Below are 27,208 nucleotides of genomic sequence, written 5' to 3' on the forward strand. Positions count from 1 at the left end.
TGTACGAATTCAAAATATTTATGAATGACGCACAAATGTTTTGCACTGAAGATTCGCTTCGGTGGGAAGAAGTCAACACACATTGAAGATAAACCAATCCATAGGTCTCACAGGAGATTGGGATCTTCATTGTTTTCTTTTCAACAGATATAATCTGTGAAAAATGTTTTAGGCTTTTAACTTGTCCTGAACTAAAGTATTAAGAAAAGAATCACAATAAAATTAAATCCAAATGTATTTTTGTTTATCAAACTAAATGGATTTATTGAAGTATTACAAGTTGGGGCTCTCCTGAAGGTATATGTAGCTATCTACTAAGGGCATGTGTACAGTGAACATGTTGTCACTAACCCAGAGAAATAAGTAGCATTGGCTTTCAGTGTTTTTTTTTAAACACACAAAGACAAGCTTGCCTACTGTATCATATGATATTTGACGTAAAATGGAATCTGACATGTGGGATGGAGGAGTCACCTTGCGGTAGTGACAGTAGTTTTTTGTGGCATCAGTCCAGAGTTACCTGATCGTGCTGACACAAGTGCTCTTATGATTTAGAGGGCGCCTGGAAGAAAAACTGTTGATTGAGTGCAGGGGCCATGTATCACCTGTTTAAATGGCTCTTGAGACAAGCCAGAGCAGACTTTGCTGCACAAACAAGACTTCAAACCACCTGCATGAAAAGCCGCCATTCCTTGATACGGGTCAGTCACCCTAATGACTGCTCTGTTCGTATCTTAGCAAAATACTTGAACCAGCATAAGGTTGCAACACTAATTATCACCATCACCATCACTTTTCAAAGAAAAGGACAGCTGACAAATCAACAATAACATTTCATTGATGTAGAAGAAACAAAAATGTCAAATCTTTAATAGGAATGAAGAATACATTAATGTGAACCCTTAAAAGTGGTCCTTTTCTTTTGACCCACAGCAACACATTACATTAAGTTGGTCTTGTACCTAGTAGTGACATTGTTATTTTTACACAACAACACTGAATCAACATGTTGTATATAGTATTTTTGTTTTGCATAGCAATGGCGTTGAGTGATTTCTGTAATTAGAGAAATATGCACAGTTCCTTATTGCAAACACTACTTCATTACTGTGCAATAACAAAAGTAGTGATGCTATTGTAGTAGATAGTGTTACAACACAAGTATAAACGCAATTGTATGTCATGTAAAGTGTTACACACCATTACAAAACAGCAGTATCATACTACAGTAGATGTTCCAATCTCTGCAAGTATCACACACACACAGACTTATTTTTAGGTTATTTGCAATGACTCCATCTAGCGGACGTAAACAAAAGTGTATGTTCCCCCCTTTTGTCCCACCCAAGCCTTTGATTCGATTGGACGTATGATTTCCACAACTTCCTTTTCAGCTATCCCATTGGCTTACTGAATGTCACTTGCTTTTACGGAACAGAACAATAACATTCAGGGGAAAATGGCTGATGATAGCGTTCCAGATATAACCAGATTTCAAATGTATTTATTTGGTGAGCACGTCTGCACTGCCAAGTTTAATTTTAGTGAACTGTTAGTAATAACAGACGTGTGTCTTTCGTTATGTAGCTAGCTAGCTATAGCTGTCCCAAACACACCATATGTATCTAGCTAGTTAACTTTAAGATAGGTAATGCGCTTCTCGCGCCAATTCAACAAACCGCTCTTTGTTTGCGTTCTAGCAAGCTAACAGGCTAACTAGATGAATTTGTTATCAATGATAATGTTATATTTCCGTTTTCAATTGTAGTATGCCAACAGCTATTTGCTTAGAGTTTGCTAACCTATGTGATGTCAACTTAAGGTTGTACACTCAAATCGGACAAAAAGGAGTTCAAAGTTGAGGAGGACGATGATGCGGATCATCAGCTGTCACTCAAAGCAGTAAGATCATCACTATGCCAATTCTGAGCCCAAACTTGTGTTAGACGAGAGCAGCATTTTCCAAACTCGGGGCACGTTTTTGCCCTAACACTACACAGCTGATTCAAATGATCAAAGCTTAATGGTTATTTGATTATTTGAAGCAGCTGTGTAGTGCTAGGACAAAAAAACTTAAAGACCGAGTTTGAGAAATCCTGGACTAGAGAATATCATAACATTGTACTTGGCCAAAGGTTCATTATTTATTTTTTAAAACAACAAAAAATGTCCTGACAAACGATGCATGCATTAAAAAGGTCCATCAGAATTAGGTCTTGACAATAGATACATTTTAATTAAACTACACTGAGAGAGTTTCTGTAATTGGAATGTTTTTATAATATTCTTCATCGAGTCCTTTTATTTGTACACTTTCTGCAGTATATTTATCTTTGCACCTGTTAGAGAAAAATGTAAGACATACAGTGACAACTTTTATTTTATGTCATTGCATATCCAGTCTATATTTCACCTGTTTCCTATTTTGTGTACCGCCAACGCCACAATACCAAGTTCACCACTGTCAATATTATAAATGTCAGAAAACGTGAATAATACAATGAATACAATATCTAGTCATAGTTCTTTGATGTGTATTTAAAGGAATAACATTTTAATCAACAATGTGTTTTCTTATACTTAGCTAACCTTTTCCTACCATTGAAAATGACTCAGTCCCTGTCCTCTAAATGGATATCATCATCGTAATGTGCTTTCAGTCACTCCCTTTTTGCCACCAAGCAGAGATGATGGTTGACAGAGAAATGTGGGAGACTGTATGTTGTTGGCGTGTTCCAAAGTGGCGAAACATACAGTATCATATCTGTGAAACAGCTGTGTGTGTGTTGGTGTTGCAGGTGTGCCTGGGTGCTGAGGCAGAGGATAAGTTTCACACGGTGGAGATCGAGGGCATCACATACGACGGAAAGACCACCAAAATTCCACTGGCTGTGCTGAAGCCGTCTGTGCTGCCCTCTGTGAGTGTTTTAGAATGATGCATCGCCATAGTTCTGTGCTGTTACTTACCTGAAGCTTCTTTTAACCCTGTCCGTTATTCCACTTTTATAATAGTGAAAAGCACTCAACTCCATTACCATGCAATTACTAAGCAATTACTAAAATAACGTGTTGTTACTGTAGTAATTACAGTGTTACTAGGACAGAGGGCTACAAAGATGCTACAGGTATGTTTGGCCATGATCCAAGCCACAACACTGGGCTGGATGCAATGAACCACACAACCCATTTCCAGTGTATTGCACATGATTTTGCACGCGCTACATTGGTGGCTCTAGAGACAGCAACTTACGCTTGTGAATGACTCTGAAGCAGACCATGAGCGGCTATGTCTCCATGATGTCAGGCTCGTTGCTCCTAAAGTAATCCAGTTTCCACCTATTAAATGGAAAATATGACTGCCGCCCTGATCCAGAGAACACTGTCACCATTGCGTGATCTTTGGGGATTTAGGCTGGGTATCAGTATAATCAATTTTGTGACAACTGCTGATGTAAAAAGGGCTTTATAAAATACATTTGATTGATTGTCTCTGTTTATGACCTCCATTGTTTAAACATGCTTGGCTTGTCGCCTTCTGCAAAGCTCGGGCCAATGTTACAAGCTAGTGTGTATTTTGGTTTTGGTTCAGGGCTTGAAAACACTAGCTGTGAGTGGATAATTGTGTTATTTATGGAAGTTATCACTACCTGAACATTTTTACAGTAGTTATTCTAACACATACATCTGTGTTTTGTTTGGTTGCTATCGCAACCAGAACAATGGCCTGGCAGTTTGGAATTCACATTCACAACTGTCTGGCAGCACCCACTTCTTTAATGTTTAGCAAGCAGATACATCTGAATAGATGTTTTGATTTTGATAAGATAATGTAGTAATAGATCATTTGATAAGACACCTTTGCTTGCAGGTGTTTGGGATCCTCCCTACCTTCCGCAATTTGAATGTACATTCTGTAAAAAAGAAACATTTGTGACGTTGAACATTTTTTGTTGATTTTTTGTTGATTCGACTTGCTTATTTTATTCCTAAATTTGGCAGTTGAATTTAGGAGGGTTTGGGATCACCCCTCCAGTAACCTTCCGCCTCCAGTCTGGCTGTGGACCAGTGTACATCAGTGGACAGCATTTTATCAGTGAGTGACTTCATTTGCAGTCTGCTGATTTAGTTGTTTGTATACTGTCTTTGGGCTAGATATAAGGTGACATTTTGACAGTACAAGACAGCAGCAGCAGCATTGCGATTAGGTTTAACCTAATCTCAATTTGTAGATGTGAAGGACTCTGATGACGAAGAAGAGGAAAACAGCTCGTCACCTGTGACGAGGCCGTCAAGTTTGACCTCAGGGAAGCGTCCAGCTCCGGTATGTTCCTCCTGCTGTTTACTTAGCTCATTATTGGATTGGATTCAACTGCATGCATTTAGGTCCAAAATGATTGGCACCCTTGATAAAGCCAAAACAGACTCAAAAATAAAGAATACAAATACTCAGCTATACAAATACTGTATTCTTAAAAATAACTATTGGAAATTATGTTATTTTATTCTAATTCTCTGAGAAAGACAACAACAGACAATAAATTATAGGGGTCAAAATTATTGGCACCCTTGTTTTCAATACCTTTCAATACTTCACATTGCGAGGATAATGTCACTGAGCCTTTTTGTCAAATGTTTTATGAGATTGGAGAACATATTGGGAAAAACCGTAGAGCATTCCTCCACACAGAATATTTCCAGATCCTTGATTAAGTTCATGATGCCGTTAACCTTAACAAGGGCCCCAGGACCATTTGATGCAAAATAGCCCCATAACATCAAAGATCCACCACCATATTTTACAGTAGGTATGGGGTTCTGTTCTGCATATGCATCGTTCTTTCAATGCCAAATCCACCGATGATGTGCGTGGCCAAAGACACCGGTTCCAATCCAAGTGTCAATACCATTTAGCAAACTCCAGACATTTACGTCAAATCAATAAACTTTTTCGCATACACATGTTTAGCAGATAATATTGTGGGTGTAGCAAAATGCTTGTGTTCCTAGCTCCAACAGTGCAGTAATATCTAACAATACACACAAATCTAAAAGTAAAACAATGGAATTAAGACATTTAAAAATATTAGGACGAGCAATGTCTGAGTCCGGAGTATAAATATATACAGTATATATGTGATGGGATGTATAGACATTATGGACAGTGTGGATAGGATATATAGTATATCTGTAGAATACGTGGATATAATAGTATACAGCAATAGTTGAATAGGATGGACTTGACTAGAATACAGTATATAAATATGAATTGGGTAAAACAGTATGTAAACATTATTAAAGTGACCAGTGTTCCATGCCTGTGTACGTTGGGCAGCAGCCTCTATTGTGCAGAGATGAGTAACCGGGTGGTAGCCGGCTAGTGACAGTGACTAAGTTCAGGGCAGGGTACTGGGTGGAGGCTGGCTATTGATCCAATCTCAAAAAATATGTTAGAAAAAGGCTCAGTGCCGTTATCCTCGCAAGGTGAGATATTGAAAGGTATAGAAAACAGGGGTGCCGATAATTTTGAATACTATCTTTTTGAGAGAAAAAATATTACTTTTTGAACCAAATCTCTTTAACTGAGCAATTGTATAAAAAAATATAATTTCCCAATTTTTTGGAGCTTACAATAATAGCTCAGTATTTGTATTCTTTATTTTGTGGTCTTTTTTTGCTAATCTTTATCAAGGGTGCCAATAATTTTTGTCCTGACGGTACATACCATATTCCTCAGCAGGTCTTATTTATTACCAAAAGTTAGAAAATATTGTATCCCTTTGCAGAAGAAACTGAAAATGGAGTCAAATGATGATGATGATAGCGATGAAGATGACGACGATGATGAGTATGAATCTTCTTTTTTGTATTTTAGGTTTGTTGGTGTGTGTCTTGCGTCATGTGTCTTTGTTGGACTCCCATTCGATGACGTGACGTACATTTTCGTGTTCTATTCTTTTGTAGTGATGATGACGACGACGATAGTGATGAAGATGAGAGTGATGTGAAAGTACAGAAGGTCCCAGTCAAACCAACCATAAAGAAAGTAAGCCCTTTTATTCTGTTCAACTAAAAACATGACACTGGGCATAGATGATGTATCATATATGTCCACTAGGTGTCATGCTAGACAAGGACTTGTCCATGTAGCAGAGCATGCCAATAGACCACGTTCACATAGGCAGCCCATTTCTGATATTTTTCCCACTAATTGGTCTTTAACCAATCACATCAGGTCTTTTCATATCAGATCTTTTTCAGGGCTGATCTGATTGGTCAAAAGACAAATTGGGCTGCCTGTCTAAACGCAGCCTTAGATCCAAAAAGTCCTATTATATTGATATTTTGCAGACGAGAGCAACTTACAGTAGTGAGGGCATACATCTTTTTGCCGGTCCCCCATGGGAATCGAACCCACAACCCTGGTGTTGTAAGCACCGTGTTCTACCAACTGAGCCACACGGGACCATCTTAGAAAGTTAGGATTGTGACATATTGTAGGCATATTATATTTTATATATATTTTATTGTCTAACATCAGGTCTTATTTGTGTTGTGCATATCAGTGTCAAAGACAATTTTGTAAATGTTTCATAGTTATTGCATGTTCTGTAAACTAGACATGTTTTTAGCTCTTTCATTTCTGCACCCGTTGACCTGCGGCCATTTTGCTCGAGACGGAGCGGAGGAAACTTTTTCATCTTGTTCCCTCTTGTACCCATCTGTTTTTTCGAGACTAAAGCACAGGGTCTGCCGGGTTTAATGATGGGATTTCTCCTCTGTAATCTACCTGAGCACTCTGTGTTTCACCAGCACTGCAGAGCGAGACACATACTATCGCAGTAAAGACAACTCGACAAACACAGCCTACAAGTCTAGGCATTGGGAATTCCTATTTCCTCCACCCCCCCCACCCCCTCTCCTCGATAAGGCACCTAGGCCTACATGTCCTGTCCCTCAGTCCTCCCACCTTTCTCTTTCGTTGCTCTGTTTATCCTCTCTTTCTGTCTGATACCCCCTTCTCTTGTTCAACAGTCCGTCATTGCACCTGGCCTTTGTCTTTGAACAGTGTGCGTGTTCGCGTGTGCCTGTGTGTGTGTGTGTGTATCATTGTGTGCGTGTGTCTGTTTGTGATTTTAAAGGCAGCGTCCAAGTCTTAACTGTGCCAGACCGCGAGAGATCAAAGCGGGGCAGATGCACATACCTGCGACATGAGCACTGATTCTAGCCCCAGAGCCAGACGACAGCTGAGCATTTCGGTCACCTGTTGATTTATTCTGCTACACACAGCTCCTCTCCTTCATTAATTATTTATTTGTCTTTTCTTCTACTTCCTCTTATTTTCTTTGCTCTCTGTCTCTTTGTCATGCTCATACTGTATTATAGTGATGAGCAGTGGCAGCATGGATATTAATATGCTTCCTGGGTTGAAACACAGAGGACAGAGAGCATACTAATTGCCCTCCTTTACTCCCCAACGACCTCCTTTACTGATCTGACTAAAGTAGTGTACAGACAGACGGACAGTGAGATTAATGCTGTTCAAACTGAAAAGTATTAAAAGTGCTATGGTCTATTTTGACAAAAGCAACACTTTTCTGCAGTGCCAACATGTCCTTCCAAATGAAATGATTACTGTAATTGGATTTTCGATTGTGTATAGTGCTTCCTGCATCTCTCCCAACTAATGCTGTTGTCTCTCAGAGCCCGGAGCCTTTGGGGCAGAAGCCTAAAAGTGTGACATTGGTGCAGAATGGCTCACCAGGCAATCAAGGGGGACCATTGGCTAAACCTCAAACCAAGGTAGGTAAACTTTTACACCTGTTTAGGCCTCTTTAGGCCAACATGAAGCCAGAGTAATTACGCACATCAAAATGAACCACTGTTGACTGCTCCCAAAAGTGGTATTTTCATTTGCCAGATAAATCGTAGGGTTTTCAATCTATGTGAAAAGGTAAGGTGATTCCAAAATAGGCCTAGAGCTGAGGAGGCAATGAGAGTTTCCAAGGAGTTGTTTGTGGTTAGGCAATCCCAAAGCAGACAGTTTAAGGGGGCATTTGTGGTCTGGGCTTCAAAACAAACTCCTGGAAAACACATGTTCTCTGCCAGCCAGTTTAGAAAGAAGATTCTTAAGGTCGGCGTTATGCTGCTGAACATGAAAAATTGCAGACATCTTTCGCCATATAGGAGTAATGTGATGTGTAGCGAACAGACGCATCAGCTGTTTCCTTCCATGAAATTGTTCATGCGGGACAATGTAGAAAACCCTGCGTGCACTAGAGACATTTCTGTTGCCAGTCTTGTTACAAGAGACTAGATTACATTTTAAAATGTAAATTAAGCTTATTAAAACCTGTACATTTTCATAGTAGTTACATTTGAATGTTCATGTCAAGACAAATATTTATAAGACTTGTCTGCTTATAAGACCACTGTCCCAGAGGTACTTGCCAGACTCTCAGCAAGCTGCATGGAATCAAAGCACAGCAAAGAATGTGATGAATCCAAGTAGCAATTAGCTCTAGACCGGTACTTCATTTCTCAGGTGGAATGTCTTGGACGACAGCCTTACAAACCCAAGGATTGAACTCTCTCTGTGTTAAACAAACACATCTGACCCCTGAACACGTTTCCCAGGACGGGGTTTAAGACCACGACCCCTCGGCCTGACCTACCGTTTTGGGTTGAAGACCACTTTGATGCTAAAATGTCCCTCCCCCCACCTCCCACCTTTGCAACCTTCTCATTTTCCACCCGTCCTTAAGAATGCCCTAATCAGCCCCCACCCCCGTAGCCCCCCAAATGACTCTAGCTTGATGTGAAACATTACCAGTGACCTGTCATTTCTCTCTTGTATTGACATAACATATGCTAGCCTTTGATGAGCATTAATCAAGAAAGAAGTTAACCATGTGAGAACCTCTTATTTCATTTTTTCAGAACTTCATAGCAGTGTCTCAAAAAGTCAAAATCTCCTTTTCTCTCAAACAATATGTAAGGTAAAACGCCTAAAACACTTCCTGTCATGACAAGAAATGATCAAAATCCTCCTAGAACATTGTTTCGGACTGAAAACTGTACCCTTTGTGTGTGATGTCAGACGCTAATGCATAATGAGGTGAGACCTGCTATGCTAATCACCCGAGGCATTGCGTAGCCCTCAGGGAAGCGTGCGGTGTGTGGTAGAGCACGCTGGCTAATCTATTTAATTCTGTAATGGCCGCTGTTCAGCACGTTACCACAGCCGTTGTTAAAGTGCTAGCGGGGATTAACCAGCAGGCTAACCACTGAAACCTGCCAGTTTAACTCCCCAGTCCCACCCTACCTAATCCTAACCCCGACCCCCCATCCCTCAGCCACCCCTCCCTCCCTCCCCCCCTCTCAAACAGCCTCCTCACACCCCTCGCTTCCTGTACACACCTTCTCCCAATTGCTCTCATTACGGGTGTTTGATGTCTGGGGCAGCAGGCAGGTTGCTCCCAGATGCCCCTGAGGTTGGAGGAAGCAGGCGTTTTCTTAGTGCAGGTGACTGGTCATTAGGGTGGCTCGTCAGATCCTTTGCCAGTGCCTCTCTCACCATATTTCTAAACTCTTTGCCCCGTCATCTACGGTTTTTGGTGGAGCGAAATGGGTCGATATGACTGGCGTTCAAGTTTGTCGGTCTGAATTCTATAGTCAGTAGTGTGTTAGTACTTTTTGATTGATGGAAGTGGAAGCAGGCTGCCTGTTCTGTGATGATGCCTCCGAGCCTGCGCCACGGTTGTAAAGCTGTAAGATGCTCTGCCTGGGATCCTCCTTGGAAGACGTAAATCTTCACTATTGGCAAAAGACGGACACTCAGTACAATGTGTACTAGTGGTGTTAACCTTAACATTAAGAAAAATCCCTAAAATCCCAAATGTTTTATTTGATCTTTTCACAAAAACAATTATCACAGTGCAGTTAACACAAAACCTATAATATTCTGTGTTATAGCCTAACTGGACAATAGGCTATAAAGGCCTGGGGAAAGTTGTGTGAAGTTAGCCGTCTAGTGAGGCTGAACAACTCCGCTGTTTTGGTGCCCTGTCTACCACGCTGTGAACAGCATGAAGCGAACCCATGCACGTGCACCGATCCTGTGTGTGACCCTCACACAGTGTTGCATCTCGCTTATCTCATCAATATCCTATCCTATCCATTAATAGTAGGCCCTGCTTTACTGACCTTGCGAGACATTGAAAGCCAAGAAATTGCGAGATATACAGTTGAAGTCGGAAGTTTACATACACTTATGTTGGAGTCATTAAAACTTGTTTTTCAACCACTCCACAAATTTCTTGTTAGCAAACTATAGTTTTGGCTAGGACTTCTACTTTGTGCATGACAAGTAATTTTTCCAACAATTGTTTACAGACAGATTATTTCACTTATAATTCACTGTATCACAATTCCAGTGGGTCAGAAGTTTACATACACTAAGTTGACTGTGCCTTTAAACAGCTTGGAAAATTCCAGAATTCCTGATAGGCTAATTGACATCATTTGAGTCAATTGGAGGTGTACCTGTGGATGTATTTCAAGGCCTACCTTCAAACTCAGTGCATCTTTGGTTGACATCATGGGAAAATCAAAAGGAATCAGCCAAGACCTCAGAAAAAAATATTGTAGACCCCCACAAGTCTGGTTCATCCTTGGGAGCAATTTCCAAATGCCTGAAGGTACCATGTTCATCTGTACAAACAATAGTACGCAAGTATAAACACCATGGGACCATGCAGCTGTCATGTCGCTCAGGAAGGAGACGCGTTCTGTCTCCTAGAGATGAACTTACTTTCATGCAAAGAGTGCAAATCAATCCCAGAACAACAGCAAAGGATCTTGTGAAGATGCTGGAGGTAATAGGCGCAAAAGTATCTATACCCACAGTAAAATGAGTCCTATATCGACATAACCTGAAAGGCCGCTCAGCAAGGAAGAAGCCACTGCTCCAAAACCAGCATAAAAAAGTAAGACTATGGTTTGCAACTGCACATAGGGACAAAGATCATACTTTTTGGAGAAATGTCCTCTGGTCTGATGAAACAAAAATAGAACTGTTTGGCCATAATGACCATCGTTATGTTTGGAGGAAAAAGGGGGAGGCTTGCAAGCTGAAGAACACCATCCCAACCGTGAAGCACGGGGGTGGCAGCATCATGTTGTGGGGGGTGCTTTGCTGCAGGAGGGACTGGTGCACTTCACAAAATCAGTCAGGAAGCTGAAGCTTGGTCGCAAATGGGTCTTCCAAATGGACAATGACCCCAAGCGTACTTCCAAAGTTGTGGCAAAATGGCTTAAGGACAACAAAGTCAAGGTATTGGAGTGGCCATCACAAAACCCTGACCTCAATTCCATAGAAAATTTGTGGGCAGAACTGGAAAAGCATGTGCAAGCAAGGAGGCCTACAAACCTGACTCAGTTACACCAGCTCTGTCAGAAGGAATGGGCCAAAATTCACCCAACTTATTGTGGGAAGCTTGTGGAAGGCTACCTGAAATGTTTGACCCAAGTTAAACAATTTAACGGCAATGCTAACAAATACTAATTGAGTGTATGTAAACTTCTGACCCACTGGGAATGTGATGAAAGAAATAAAAGCTGAAATGAATCATTCTCTCTACTATTATTCTGACATTTCACATTCTTAAAATAAAGTGGTGATCCTAACTGACCTAAGGCAGGGAATTTTTTACTAGGATTAAATATCAGGAATTGTGAAAAACTGAGTTTATATGTGTTTGGCTAAGGTGTATGTAAATTCTGATTTCAAATGTAGCATTCCATTGCGAGATACACTTTTTGATTGCCGATAAACTGTTACAGACCTATATCCATCCTGCCCTGCCTTTCTAAAATCTTCGAAAGCTAAGTTAACAAATAGATCACCGAACATTTAGAATCCCACCATACCTTCTTGCTATGCAATCTGGTTTCCGAGCTGGTCATGGGTGCACCTCAGCCACTCTCAAGGTCCTAAACGATATCATAACCTCCATCGATAAAAGACCGTACTGTGCAGCCGTCTTCATCGACCTGGCCATGGCTTTTGACTCTGTCAATCACTGCATTCTTATCGGCAGACTCAACAGCCTTGGTTCCTCAATTGACTGCCTCGCCTGGTTCACTAACTACTTAGAGTTGACTGTGTCAAATCGGAGGGCCAGTTGTCCGGACCTTTGGCAGTCTCTATGGGGATGCCACAGGGTTCAATTCTCGGGCTGACTCTTTTCTCTGTATACATCAATGATGTTGCTCTTGCTGCTGGTGATTCTCTGATCCACCTCTACTCAGACGACACCATTCTGTATACATCTGGTCCTTCTTTTTACACTGTGTTAACTAACCTCCAGACGAGCTTCAATGCCATACAACACTCCTTCTGTGGCCTCCAACTGCTTTTAAATGCTAGTAAAACTAAATGCAATTGCGATTTAGAGCAACACACTTTGGTGTTGTAGTCATGAAAATATAATGATTATTCTAATTCTATAGTTATAATATAATAGTGGGCACTTTGAGTACAGTGTTGTTTGATATGACAACGACTGAAAATGCCAGGGAGGAGTTATTGTGACAGGACAAAAAGTGTTGTGAAGTGTTTCCTAGGGGACCCTATAATCTTCGGCTACCTTTAATGTTTTCTCTTAGCTGCTTCATGTAGCTAACATATTCATGAATCGCGTATTCCTATTTGATTTGGAAGATACAACATGCTGATTTAGGTCTACACCATCACTGGTATTATCAGGCTGTATAGCTAATTACATTTGCTGTGACAAATAACATTTGATTTGAGAACATTTATTAGCCAGCTAACTAGTGATTAGCATTATCAGCTAACAAGATTTAGTCTGAACTTGCTAAGAAAATACGAGCTAGCTGTTTGCAGATGTAAGAAGCACAAACTAATAGTGTCACTATAGAACACTAGTGGATTTATATTAAGTAGCAAAGTGAAAACAGCATCGTTGTCATCAACATTGTTGCATGTGCTTCATTGACCATGCAGACTGAACTGCAAGTGTCTAGTGGTCGAGGAACAACAAATGCGCTCTAAGTCTGTGTGGGAAGCAGCATGGAGCGAGAGAGAGAGAGCGGAGAGAGATTACTCAAGTAGCGAAGTAAACGGTAACACTTTACTTGACACTCAGTGTGGTCATAACCATGGTCATAACCATGTCATAATGTTATAACAGCTGACATAACTTGTCATACCATGTCTTAATACGGTCATAACACTGTCATGACCCATATATTTACACCTGTTGTGACATATATTGCATTATTTTATGGCTGGTTATGACACCTATATAACTGTCAAAACCACATTTATTAAAATTCTAGGGGTTTTCCCTACCAAGAAGTTTCCTTTCATTTGAAGGCTTGTTTCTTAAATCCTTTGTTGTTTTTTTTCATCATATTTTAAATAACTTGTAGAAAATACACTTTATGACACTGTCAAGAAGCATTATGACCATAATCATATAAGCCAGATAACCTATCACATACATGCCCATATATCAGTCAAGAGTCAAAAAGAGGGTGTCTTGTCCTGTTTCTGAAATCTCCTGCTTTCATCCCAGTCATCAGCAGCAGAGCATTTGCGTTGGTGCATGTCTGACATCAATGTGTGCGCAATTACAATGATAATTTAATGTGTAATGGTGTAATGGAATGTTTTGCTTTGTGGTAAGTTTTGTGGGTTTTGACACTCTTATGTAGGTGTCATAACCAGCCATAAAAGAACTACCATGGTAGGTTTTGTGGTTTTTACACTCCTATGGAGGTATCATAACCAGCTATAAAATTAATGTCACAACAGGTCTAAATATATGTGTCATGACAGTGTTATGACCATATTATAACAGGTTATGACAAGGTATGTCTGCTGTTATGACATATAATGACATGATTATGATTGTGTCATAGCGTGTTATGACGCTGGGTGTCAAGAAAAGTGTTACCAAGTAAACAATAAAAATGGACCTTACACACGGCATATCACATTTAACAAAATAAACATTGAAATACAGTCGAGGAATCAATTATTTTTGAGTCGACTCTCAATCACTACTTCATCGTCGTTAACAGTTGGGAAAATGGCAGGGAAAGGCAAGCAACCGCAGTGAAGTCCTGTATGACAATACTTTGAGAAGTTAAATGAGAAGGAAATGCTAACTTTGTGAGGGGGAATTGAGGTACAGTAATGGTAGTACAGGTGCAATGTTTAACAATCTGAAAGGGACGCGCCATGAGACCCAAACCGTTGCTGGCAGCAGCATTGTGAATTCACATGGAATTTTATGATAAAAATAAAATAAAATGTTTTTACTGAAAACCGGAGAAAATGTGTTGTTTGAACATTGTCCATTTCACACATCCCTACCCCTGTTCATGATTGTTTTAATCCGATTGCAAATTTGCCCGATTTTTCAATGGTTCTGCAATGTTCTATTTTAATTAAGTTGAGCTTTATTGTTTTATCAATAAAAACAGGTATATTTTTTGTCCTGGTCTTGAGAGTGGAAGTTTCTCAGCGAAACGTCTTTTGTCTCCTTACCTGGCCCCAAAGCCCTCCAACAAGACACCAAAGGAACAATTACTACCTCAGACATTCAGACTTAGCCGGCAGAAGTATCATCATGACCATGTATTTGGAGCGAAGACGAGCGAATCGGAGACGAGCGATTACATCAAATGATAGTGTGCAAGTGATTAAGTCACATGTCCCGTGGCATCTGTAATCAGTGTCTGGCGCAGATTAAACAGCTTGCTCTGCTCTGTCTGTTTATCAGCTGTTTCAGTTCCACAGCTGTCCTTTGAAAGTGGAGAGCCGCCCCCCAAATAATAAATACGCCGGCCATTTCTTGGCCAGGAGCCAGTGGCATGTGGATTTTTTCAAGTCGAAGGTGTGAGGGTGTGTGTGCATATGTGTGTTTGTGTGTGTACCCGTGTGCGTGTTTGCCCTCTTATTTGATACCTTTAATCTGTACGATGGGGGAAAAAAAGAGGTTCCTTTGTCCATCTGACAATCAAGATATCTGGTCTGTTATTATTTTGGGTAATGATCAGTTTACACAACTTTGAGTATGTTCCAAATATAATGGAACGCATCTACTTTCAATATGTTTCAAATGCAATGGTTTGAATTAGCGACAAGCCTATTCTATTCTCACTGTCCGGGTCCACACGCTTGTTGTGGACGCACACAGCCTGATGTTTCCGTGGTGATTCTGAGTGACATGCCATTTGAATGTGCCAACTTTGAATATACTATCCTCATTTGCTTCCATCACCTCTTTAGCGTAGATGCTGCTATCTTTACATCCGTTATTGTATGTAGATATTTAACATTCAAAATGGCAAAGATTGTCTAAAAACCTTTTGACGTCACGCACCATCATTAACACTGTAACGTCAAAACACTAATACACACAATCGGAGATTTAATATGATACTTTTCACAAATGTTGCACAGAAGTATTTTTGACATGCGGCTTTGGATTGCGTGCAGGTCATTATTTTCACTGTACTATGGTGCTGGTACGGGTAAAAGTTTTTAAGGCAAGTGTCAAGTGTTCGCTAGGAGCAAAAATATCACTCCTTGGTCATAAAAAACAGAATGCTTTCTTATTGTTAGTTCCTCAGTCGCATGACAGAAAGTCTCTCCAAGAAGGTCCTTCTCCCCTAGTTTTTTAACACAGCTCCGTCCATCAATCAAACCCTGCAATCACAGTGGATTCCAGCCGGGCCTGCATGTAGCAACAGGCTCCCTGCTTGTATAACGCGCAGCCATGGCGTATGGCGTGTCAAATTGTATCACACTCACACACTCCTAATTGATGACTTCTGGGGCCTTGTCCGCCCAGCTCTGGACACACCTGTAGCCCTGTTAACACCATGTTCGCAGAGGGCTCTCTGAGGCTCACACACACTGTATGCATGCCTACATACACGCACAGACAAACAAATAAAGGGCCTCTTTGTGTTGTAAAGGAAAACAATGACGATGGAACTCAAACCGTGTCAGTTTACATAACTGCTATGAGGGGGAAAAGTCTCTAACCACTATATAGAGCCTCTGGATTCGTAATATTACTCAATATTACTTCTCGGAGTGTTCGTTGGTAGCTTTACACTCTTAGCCGTAGCGCAAAATGTAGCAAGCGGCCGCTGCATTTCCCATTGTAGAATGATCCCTTTCACAGTGTCAGTCTAGGGGAGTTAACCCGCCACTGAAAAACTATTTTTTTCGTTTTTCTCTGTTGCTCAACGCTAAAGTCTGGGTTTGCCCTCTTCTGCTTGGAAGCAATAAAAGGATATTTTTTTTCCCACCATATTTGTCAAAATGTGCTGTAATTAGGGTAGAATTTGGTGTCCGTTTGCTTTAATCCCCTTCCAGCTGGTTGCTCAAGCTGTCCCTAATAGAGGAACCTCTCTCAGTCACACTGTAACGCTCGTCTGAAGAAGTGGACCAAAGCGCAGCGTGGTATGTGTTCATGATCATTTATTCACCAAAAACACTCAAGCAAAATAACAAAGTGAGAAACGAAACAATTCTGTAAGGTGCAGACACTAAAACAGAAAATACCTACCCACAAAACACAGGTGGGAAAAAGGCTGCCTAAGTATGATTCCCAATCAGAGACAACGGTAGACAGCTGCCTCTGATTGGGAACCACACTTGGCCAAAAACAAAGAAATATAACATATAGAATGCCCACCCTAATCACACCCTGGCCTAACCAAAATAGAGACTAAAACCCTCTCTATGGCCAGGGCGTGACACACTAAATAGGTCAGGATAGGGGCTGTAGCCAGCATACTAAGCACAGGCTGGTCTTGGGCTCACAAGGCCAATTCACTAGCTACCACCAATCGCATGGTTATGGGACAGTTGAAAATGGGCGAATGGCATAGATGCTCCTCACAGATACATTGATTGGATGTACATGAATTGTTTTGGCCAGTAGACAATGATTTTCTTATGTTGTCATGGTGGCAAGAGGAACACACTAAAGACCTACTGTACCAGTCAAAAGTTTGGACACACCTACTCATTCAAGGAATTTTCTTTATTTTTAATATTTTCTACATTGTAGAATAATGAAAGACATCAAAATTATTAAATAACACATATGGAATCATGTAGTAACCAAAAAAGTGTTAAACAAATCAAAATATATTTTAGATTTTAGATTCTTCAAATAGCCACCCTTTGCCTTGATGACAGCTTTGCACACTGTTGGCATTCTCTCAACCATCTTCACCTGTAATGCTTTTCCAACAGTCTTGAACGAGTTCCCCACTGCACATGTTGGCTGCTTTTCCTTCACTCTGCGGTCCAACTCATCCCAAACCATCTCAATTGGGTTGAGGTCAAGTGATTGTTGATGCCAGGTAATCTGATGCAACACTCCATCACTCTCCTTCTTGGTCAAATAGCCCTTTCACATCCTGGTGGTGTGTTGGGTCATTGTCCTGTTGAAAAACAAATGATAGTCCCACTAAGCAAAAACCAGATGGGATGGCATATCGCTGCAAAATGCTGTGGTAGCGATGCTGGTTAAGTGTGCCTTGAATTCTAAATAAATCACTGACAGTGTCACCAGCAAAGCACCCACACACCATCACACCTCCTCCGCCATGCTTTACGGTGTGAACTACACATGCGGAGATCATCCGTTCACCTACTCTGCGTCTCACAAAGACACGGCGGTTGGAACCAAAAATCTCAAATTTGGACTCATCAGACCAAACGACAGATTTCCACCGGTCTAATGTCCATTGCTCGTGTTTCTTGGCCCAAGCAAGTCTCTTCTTATTATTGGTGTCCTGTAGTCGTGGTTTATTTGAAGCAATTCGACCATGAAGGCCTGATTCATGTAGGCCTGATTCATCCATGAAGGCCTGTCTCCTCTGAACAGTTGATGTTGAGATGTGTCTATTACTTGAACTCTGTGAAGCATTTATTTGGGCTGCAATTTCTGAGGCTGGTAACTAATGAACTTATCCTCTGCAGCAGATGTAACTCTGGGTCTTCCTTTCCTGTGGCGGTCCTCATGATAGCCAGTTTCATCATAGTGCTTGATGGTTTTTGCGACTGCACTTGAAGAAACTTTCAAAGTTCTTGAGATTTTCCAGATTGACTGACCTTGTCTTAAAGTAATGATGGACTGTCATTTCTCTGCTTATTTGAGCTGTTCTTGCCATAATATGGACTTGGTATTTTACCAAATAGGGCTATCTTCTGTATACCACCCCTACCTTTTCACAACACAACTGATTGGCTCAAACGCATTAAGGAAAGAAATTCCACAAATGAACAAGCCACACCTGTTAATTGAAATGCATTCCAGGTGACTACCTCATGAAGCTGGTTGAGAGAATGCCAAGAATGTGCAACACTGTCATCAAGGGAAAAGGTGGCTACTTTGAAGATTTTAAAATATATTTTGATTTGTTTAAAACTTTTTGGGTTACTACATGATTCCATGTGTTATTTCATAGTTTTGATGTCTTCACCATTATACAACCATTATACAATCCATACAATGGAGAAAATAGTAAACAAAGAAAAACCCTTTAATGAGTAGGTGTGTCCAAACTTCTGACTGGTACTGTATGTAGCCTACATAGAAACTAGTGAATATTGACACCAATCTAAGCCTAAGTTTCAACTTTTCAGTTAGGCTAGTTAGTTACTGGAACAAGCACACCACTGAATGATACTTTGAATGATGTTGATCTTGTTTGACTTGCAGACACCAGTGGGAGGAAAAGACAAGAGTCAGAAGGAAAAGTCTGGAGCTGGCCCATCCAATGTTCTCACCGTGCCTGAAATCAAGAGCAAGCTAGCATCGTTAGCCAAAGAGGTAACACGTTTCTTTTTAGGGTTGGGCGGTATAATGTATTTTACTTTAGACCGGTATTGATGCACGGACTGGTTTAGTTTTTTTTAAACATTACCTTCTATAAGTGTATTTCAATGTTTGTTTTGTTAAATAGTTTAGTTTATTCCTCTACTTGAATTGTATTTCTCTCTCTCAACAACCCCCCCCCCCCCCCCCTTGACCACAAGGTCACTTGGCGACCGTTCACTCTTCAGTGTTCATGGTCAATGCAACAATATGTTGATGACAACAATGCCTCTTTCTACTATGCTTCTTAACCCTATCAGTCCCGAGACCCCAGGAAACATCTGCTTTTCATTTATCTGACTTTCATTTATCTGCATGTCCAGCCCTTATATTTAGCCTCACAATTAAGTGTTTTACCATTTTCTTTTCAGGACAACCAGGGATACAGGTAGAACACCAAACAATTTGACATAAACAGTCAATAAATGTCAATAAAAAAATAAGGTCAGCCAAAGCAAAAACCTGATAAATGAAATGCATTCATATGAATGCTGTAAGTACAGAATAGTATTTATTTTTTATAACTTTTTTTGCTCACTGGAAAATTAATATCCAACGAGTCAGTGACAACTGTGTGGAGTTTGTGAAAGCAACTATGTGAGTTTATTACAGTATTATAGACCCTGGCCTTCTAATGACTCTTGTGTGTCTTGTGATCGAAGCAGAGCAAAACATTGGCGGGTTCGTGACAGTCTCAGCTTTTCATAAATAGTTTTTAATAGTTTGTAGCTCAAACCATTCGGACTCTACAGACGTTTTTGTACAAAAGACCCAGCCCCAGGCCCCTTCGGAATCCGCCCTTGTCTCACAAACACCGCTCTAGCTCAGCCCCCGTTAATCACACAGACGAATTGTTGGTATCTATTGATGTAAAAGAAATCGACGAATACAATGGTACAACTCGGAAGTCTTTAGCTCAAACACACTATGTTTAAAAGGGGTTAGAAGTCCAAAACGTGCCAGCCATACGGTGGGCCTCATTGAGTTAATATAAATCTGTTTTATATAAAGAGTTTTATATATTTACACTATTAGTTTGTGTCTTTTCTTAGCAGGTTGTGGCTAAAATAAATTGTCAGCCGCTAATGCTAATCGCTAGTAGCTAATAAATGTACTCAGTCAGAGCAAACGTAGCTCGCTAATAGAGCCTAATACCAGTGCTGGAGTGGACTTTATTTAACTAATTATGAGACTTCTGAAGGTAATAGGTTGCAACAGATCTTATTTAAGGGCTTCATAGCAAAGGGGGTGAGTACACACCACTTTTCTGTTTTTTTATTTTTTGAAACAAGTAATTTTTTTCATTTCACTTCACCAATTTGGACTATTATGTGTATTTCCATTACATGAAATCCAAACAAAAATCTATTTAAATTACAGGTTGTAATGCAACAAAATAGGAAAAACGCCAAGGGGGATGAATGCTTTTGCAAGGCACTGTATTGTGATATCATATTTTGGTCATATCGACCAGCCATAAGTCATTTTCATGCTTCACAGTTAAAGCTTAGAACACCAAGTCGTTAGCAAAAGTTCACAGGTTATCTTGTGGTGATCTCTCCCTCTGCATGCTTCCATACATAACATGCCATAAACGCCAAAGTCTGCTTGGCATCAAAGGTGTTCTCTGAAGATAATTCACATTGATGTCTTGTTTTTCCCACTGATTCCATTCAAAAAGGGCTGCAGCAAAGCCTCAGTGGAACACATGAAACACATCCTCCATAGTTGTGTGGGAATAACCTCTGACCTCGCCAATTGCCACCAGGCCTGAGGTGGGGGGTGACTGACCACTGGCGCACACGCAGCCATGACATCATAGAGAGGGATTAGCTTCTCTCTTCCTCTTCCTCTCTTACAGAAACCTCTTCCAACTGTATTGGCAGAATCAGCTGTACAAGGCCCACGTCATATTTGCCTCGTGAATAATACAGAATTGTAGGTTATACATGTTATTACACTGCAATAATGTTGTTTTCCCCTCTAGTGTGATTAAACATTAGTTTGATTAAATGTCTCACCCAGATTAAAAACATATTTACTGGCTCTTTTCCAATCAGGGAAAACCTCTTCCGAAGACCGAGGCGAAGTTTGAAAATTTTGCCAAAAGTTCTTTCAGGATGTCAGATAAAAAAGTAAGTATTCTTGTTGTCTTGATAGTGAAAGTATTTGCTGTAGCATCAGCATTGTAGTATGTATGTAGTTATTATAGACTATTGACATGAATTGCTGAATTAAAAAAACTGAAACATTGAAATGTATAACACACAACTAAGAAACAAAAAATGTCCCAGTTATTTCAGATAGTTTTTTTGCAAAGTGTGTGCAGTGAAATATGTTCATCTTGGGTCTGCGCTCTCTTTTGGGATGGAATGGGAGTAGACCTGCCAAGGCAAAGTCTTCCCCATTGATTTAATGTCGTAGTTCTCTCACAAGTGAGTCTTTTGTAGCCCTAATTAAGGGACTTGAGGTTTGTGAATGGTACCAGACTCTGTCATGTTCAAGGTCTTTGACCAACTGAAGGAATATTCCTCTAGATGAATCTTGGGCTACTGTACGTAATGCAGAAATGCAGGGACTTTATGTACATTGAAGATTGTTTTTACTCATGTCGATGCAGCACCCAAGCAGTATTTTACTTGGAGTATTTAAGTAAAGAGTCCTTTAATCTTGACCACATGGGGCCAAGATGGCGATGACACTGCATTCACTAATCACCATTTTATTCCAGTTTAGTTTCTGGGAAACTATTACAACTGGAATTGGAATGTTTGTGTCAAACAAGAAAAAGCCCTCTTAAATGGTTGGGTGTGTGCTTGAGAGTGTGTGTGCGTGCATGTGTGTGTTTGTGTGTGTTTGTGTGTGTGTATGTGTGCGTGCGTGTGTGCGTGAGTGCGTGCGTGCGTGCAAGAGTGTGTGTGCACTAGGATGGGTCAAGTCACAGACCAGGCTGTCTTTTTATTGATGAGCAGTCCTTTGAGATGAATCCAACCGCCTGACATATTAAGGCCTCCATTAAGAACATGCTGTCATCATCGGCAGTTGTTGTGCAGGTGAAAAGTCTTTAGACTGCAAGGTGCGGTCAGGGGAGGCTTGATCCCAATGTGTAGAAAACATCTGTGGAAGTGATTTGGTTCCGAAGCCAAAGACTCTGGGATGTGTCAGACTCGAGCACCTAGTCATTCTTTCTGGTATGTACTATTGCCCTCCACCCAACCCCTTGTACCCCTACATGCTGTCTCAATTCATTGTTCCCCAGGCATGGTAAGGCAAGGCAAGGCGCACAAAATACATTCTTTAGTAAAAAATCATAGCTCTCTGGTATGCAGCATGTCATTTGCATGCATTATAATTAGTTTCTCTCTATCTCTCTCTGTCTCATACAGGTGGTTAAAGACCTCTGGAACTTTGTACAAACATTGAAAACAGAGAAGAAATAAGTCATTGCATTTCTTACAGTTTTGTTGGATTTTTTTGTTTTCTCTGCTTTCCCCAAGAACATTGTAGCTCTAATGTTTTAACCCATTACTAAGAGCATCAGTGAATACGTGTGTAACAATGTCCCCCCTGCTAAAGAAATGGTGTTAGCCTACTGTTGGTGTCCATCGGGGAGCCATAGGCCTTTGCACTATGGTGATGTTTTGCAAACTGTTTCATATGTTCAATCAAGTCCCTGCTTATTAAAGGAATAGTTCATACATGATTTTCTAATTACGTAGGTTGTTGTCGATCGACCCAGTTTTAGGCGCGTATGTGGGTTATTTAGTCATTTTCACCAGCATCTGGTTAGCTCATAATGTTAGTATTCTTAGCATGTCCATTGGCATCAATTGTGGCAATGCTAGAATAAACATTCCAAAATTACCATATCACTCCAGAGATGATCATTAGTAATTAAGGGAATGATTTCATGACCGTCGCTTTGTAAAAAAGAACTGGGTTGCTAGACGAAAGCCTAGGTAAGTGGGAAATTATCCCTGTTTTTATCCTGTTCTTTGTTAACTGTACCTTTAATGATGACATTGTTATTTGTAAAAAGTCCGTACAATTTAATGCGCTGTTATGGTAGCTTCAAAATACTGTAGATCGGTTATCGAAACAAACTCCTCTGGTTCTGGCTTGTGTATTTTTGTTTTTAATGTTTGTTTTAACGCTGCTCTCTAATTTTGCGTTGAGTATTGTTTTCTTTACACTTTTGTACACTGTAACACATTATGGAGGAGAATGGAAAATGTTTATTGAAGAGATTGCATCACTCATTGAGCTAAACTATCAATGAACCACACTGGATTTAGGGTCTTAGCCAATTGAAGCTTACATTACAGTTTAAGAAGGATTTTAAAGCTTTGAGACAATTGAGACATGGAATGTGTATGTGTGCCATTCAGAGCATGAATGTAGTAGGTGACAAGAGCTCCAATTGGCTAAGATATACAGTTGAAGTCGGAAGTTTACATACACCTTAGCCAAATACATTTAAACTCAGTTTTTTCACAATTCCTGACATTTAATCCTAGTAGAAATTCCCTGTCTTAGGTCAGTTAGGATCACCACTTTATTTTAAGAATGTGAATGATTCATTTCAGCTTTTATTTATTTTGTCACATTCCCAGTGGGTCAGAAGTTTACATACACTCAATTAGTATTTGGTAGCATTGCCTTTAAATTGTTTAACTTGCGTCAAGCGTTTCACGTAGCCTCACAAGCTTCCCACAATAAGTTGGGTGAATTTTGGCCCATTCCTCCTGACAGAGCTGGTGTAACTGAGTCAGGTTTGTAGGCCTCCTTGCTCGCACACGCTTTTTCAGTTCTGCCCACAAATTTTCTGTAGGATTGAGGTCAGGGCTTTGTGATGGCCACTCCAGTACCTTGACTTTGTTGTCCTTAAACCATTTTGCCACAACTTTGGAAGTATGCTTGGGGTCATTGTCCATTTGGGAGACCCATTTGCGACCAAGCTTCAACTTCCTGACTGATGTCTTGAGATGTTGCTTCAATATATCCACATAACTTTCCATCCTCATGTTGCCATCTATTTTATGAAGTGCACCAGTCTCTCCTGCAGCAAAGCACCCCCACAACATGATGCTGCCACCCCCGTGCTTCATGGTTGGAATGGTGTTCTTTGGCTTGCAAGCCTCCCCCTTTTTCCTCCAAACATAACGATGGTCATTATGGCCAAACAGTTCTATTTTTCTTTCATCAGACCAGAGGACATTTCTTCAAAAAGTATGATCTTTGTTCCCATGTGCAGTTGCAAACCGTAGTCTGGCTTTTTTTATGGCAGTTTTTGAGCAGTGTCTTCTTCCTTGCTGAGCAGCCTTTCAGGTTATGTCGATATAGGACTCGTTTTACTGTGGATATAGATACTTTTGTGCCTGTTTCACAGATCTTCGCAAGGTACTTTGCTGTTGTTCTGGGATTGATTTGTACTTTTCGCACCAAAGTACGTTCATCTCTAGGAGACAGAACGCATCTCCTTTCTGAGCGGTATGACGGCTGCGTGGTCCCATGGTGTTTATACTTGCGTACTATTGTTTGTACAGATGATTGTGGTACCTTCAGGCGTTTGGAAATTGCTCCCAAGGATGAACCAGACTTTTTTTTTTTAGGTCTTGGCTGATTTCTTTTGATTTTCCCATGATGTCAACCAAAGAGGCACTGAGTTTGAAGGTAGGCCTTGAAATACATCCACAGGTACACCTCCAATTGACTCAAATGATGTCAATTAGCCTGTCAGAAGCTTCTAAAGCCATGACATCATTTTCTGGAATTTTCCAAGCTGTTTAAAGGCACAGCCAACTTAGTGTATGTAAACTTCTGACCCACTGGAATTGTGAATTATAAGTGAAATAATCTGTCTGTAAACAATTGTTGGAAAAATTACTTGTGTCATGCACAAAGTAGATGACCTAACCGACTTGCCAAAACTATAGTTTGTTAACAAGAAATTTGTGTAGTGGTTGAAAAACGAGTTTTAATGACTCCAACCTAAGTGTATGTAAACTTCCCAACTTCAACTGTATATATATATACAGTGAACGGTAGTGTGTGTATATATATATACACACTACCGTTCACTTAGGGGTTCACTTGGGATTTTTTTGTCCATTAAAATAACATCAAATTGATCAGAAATACAGTGTACACATTGTTAATGTTGTAAATGACTATTGTAGCTGGAAACGGCAGATTTTGTATGGAATATCTACATAGGCGTACAGAGGCCCATTATCAGAAACCATCACTCCTGTGTTCTAATGGCACGTTGTGTTAGCAAGAGGACCAGTACATTAGAGTGTCTAGTTTGAGAAACAGACGCCTCACAAGTCCTCAACTGGCAGCTTCATTAAATAGTACCCCACAAAACACCAGTCTCAACGTCAACAGTGAAGAGGCGACTCCGGGATGCTGGCCTTCTATGCAGAGTTGCAAAGAAAAAGCCATATCTCAGACTGGCCAATAAAAGGAAAATATTAAGATTGGCAAAAGAACATAGACACTGGACAGAGGAACTCTGCCTAGAAGGCCAGCATCCTGGAGTCGCCTCTTCACTGTTGACATTGAGACTGGTGTTTTGCGGATACTTTTTAATGAAGCTGCCAGTTGAGGACTTGTGAGGTGCCTGTTTCTCAAATTAGACACTCTAATGTACTTGTCCTCTTGCTCAGTTGTGCACCGGGGCCTCCCACTCCTCTTTCTATTCTGGTTAGGGCCAGTTTGCGCTGTTCTGTGAAGGGAGTAGTACACAGCGTTGTATGAGATCTTCAGTTTCTTGGCAATTCTCGCATGGAATAGCCTTCATTTCTCAGAACAAGAATAGACTGATGAGTTTCGGAAGAAAGTTATTTTTTTCTGGCCATTTTGAGCCTGTAATCGAACCCACAAATGCTGATGCTCCAGGTACTCAACTAGTCTAAAGAAGGCCAGTTCTTTAATCAGGACAACAGTTTTCAGCTGTGCTAACATAATTGCAAAAGGTTTTTCTAATGATCAATTAGCCTTTTAAAATGATAAACTTGGATTAGCTAACACAAGTACCATTAGTTGCTGATAATGGGCCTCTGTACGCCTGTGTTGATATTCCATAAAAAATCAGCCGTTTCCAGCTACAATAGTCATTTACAACATTAACAATGTCTACACTATATTTCTGATCAATTTTATGTTATTGTACAAATGTTATGCTATTGTACAAAACATTAAGAACACCTTCCTAATAGAACAGCCTCAATTTGTCGGGGCATGGACTCTACAAGGTGCCCAAAGTGTTCCACTGGGATGCTGGCCCATGTTGACTCCAATGTTTCCCACATTTGTGTGAAGTTGGCTGGATGTCCTTTGGCTGTGGGACAATTTTTGATACACACGGGAAACTATTGAGTGTGAAAAACCCAGCAGCGTTGCAGTTCTTGGCACATGGTCAGTCTCTGTCATGGAAAGAGCAGGTGTTCTTAATGTTTTGTACACCCGTTTTACAGTTGCATGGCAGGAAAGTCGACTGGAGGAAGGAAGGCAGGCAATTGGCAAGTTCAAAAGACTACTTGTAATTTCATCTGATATTTCAAATATTCTTGATACGTATGATGCATGACGGTTCACCGTGAGTGGTTGTTTATTTATGGCTTGTTGAGATCAACATATACGTCCATTTTTTTGTCTCTTCTTTCTCCCTTTTATCAGAATAAACAAAACTTAGCCCTGAGGCATTTGTAAAACGGCTTCACTTTTGGTAGTGTAATCAGATAGCCGTCAACACCTGGCTCTCACACTGGTTCCTTTCACTAAATAAATGCTGTAGTCTAGTAGTTGAATGACTTATTTTAGGTGACATTATGATGGATCCTAATTGAAGGGTGGATTGCTTTCTAATTGCTGTAAGTTGCATAACTGAATGCACACTACATTGCATCATTCAAGTAAAGCTAATACATCATGCTTCATGTTTGACTACTTCACATTACATAGAATATATTACCCTTTTAGCCATGGTTAATGTATAATGCTGGGATCACACCAACTCTGGCAACAGCGGGAAGCCCAGTCCTTTCAAAAGGAGAAGTCTGGCTCTGCAGGGACGAGGTTACATTGCCATTGCCTCATCAGAAGCTGATTTAAAAATGCCATTGTTTACACAAAAATATGACATTTATGGACCACTTATCTAGATTAGAGAACAAACTCAAAAAGTGAGCTCACCTGACCTGAGACATGACCTTACCCGTTCTTACCATCCATAAATATGACGCACATTAATTATGATTCCAATT

At 40.4% G+C, this 27,208-nt stretch overlaps 1 protein-coding gene across 2 annotated transcripts; it reads left to right on the forward strand.

The window, feature by feature from the left end:
- The first annotated feature begins 1,426 nt into the window (after positions 1-1,426).
- LOC129827933 (nucleophosmin-like) lies at positions 1,427-26,643 on the forward strand. 2 transcript variants are annotated; one of them, XM_055889227.1, is made up of 12 exons: positions 1,427-1,511; positions 1,823-1,902; positions 2,799-2,918; positions 4,000-4,093; positions 4,230-4,321; positions 5,784-5,845; positions 5,962-6,043; positions 7,702-7,800; positions 18,783-18,893; positions 20,800-20,876; positions 20,999-21,073; positions 22,325-26,643. In XM_055889227.1, the coding sequence occupies exons 1-12, from the start codon at positions 1,460-1,462 to the stop codon at positions 22,359-22,361; spliced, it is 981 nt and encodes a 326-aa protein (XP_055745202.1). In that variant the 5' UTR covers positions 1,427-1,459; the 3' UTR covers positions 22,362-26,643. The 2 variants fall into 2 exon arrangements, with proteins under 2 accessions (XP_055745202.1, XP_055745203.1); XM_055889228.1 differs by lacking the exon at positions 20,800-20,876.
- The last annotated feature ends 565 nt before the right edge of the window (positions 26,644-27,208 follow it).

This window comes from Salvelinus fontinalis, chromosome 29, assembly GCF_029448725.1.
Source record: "Salvelinus fontinalis isolate EN_2023a chromosome 29, ASM2944872v1, whole genome shotgun sequence".
Taxonomy (NCBI): domain Eukaryota; kingdom Metazoa; phylum Chordata; class Actinopteri; order Salmoniformes; family Salmonidae; genus Salvelinus; species Salvelinus fontinalis.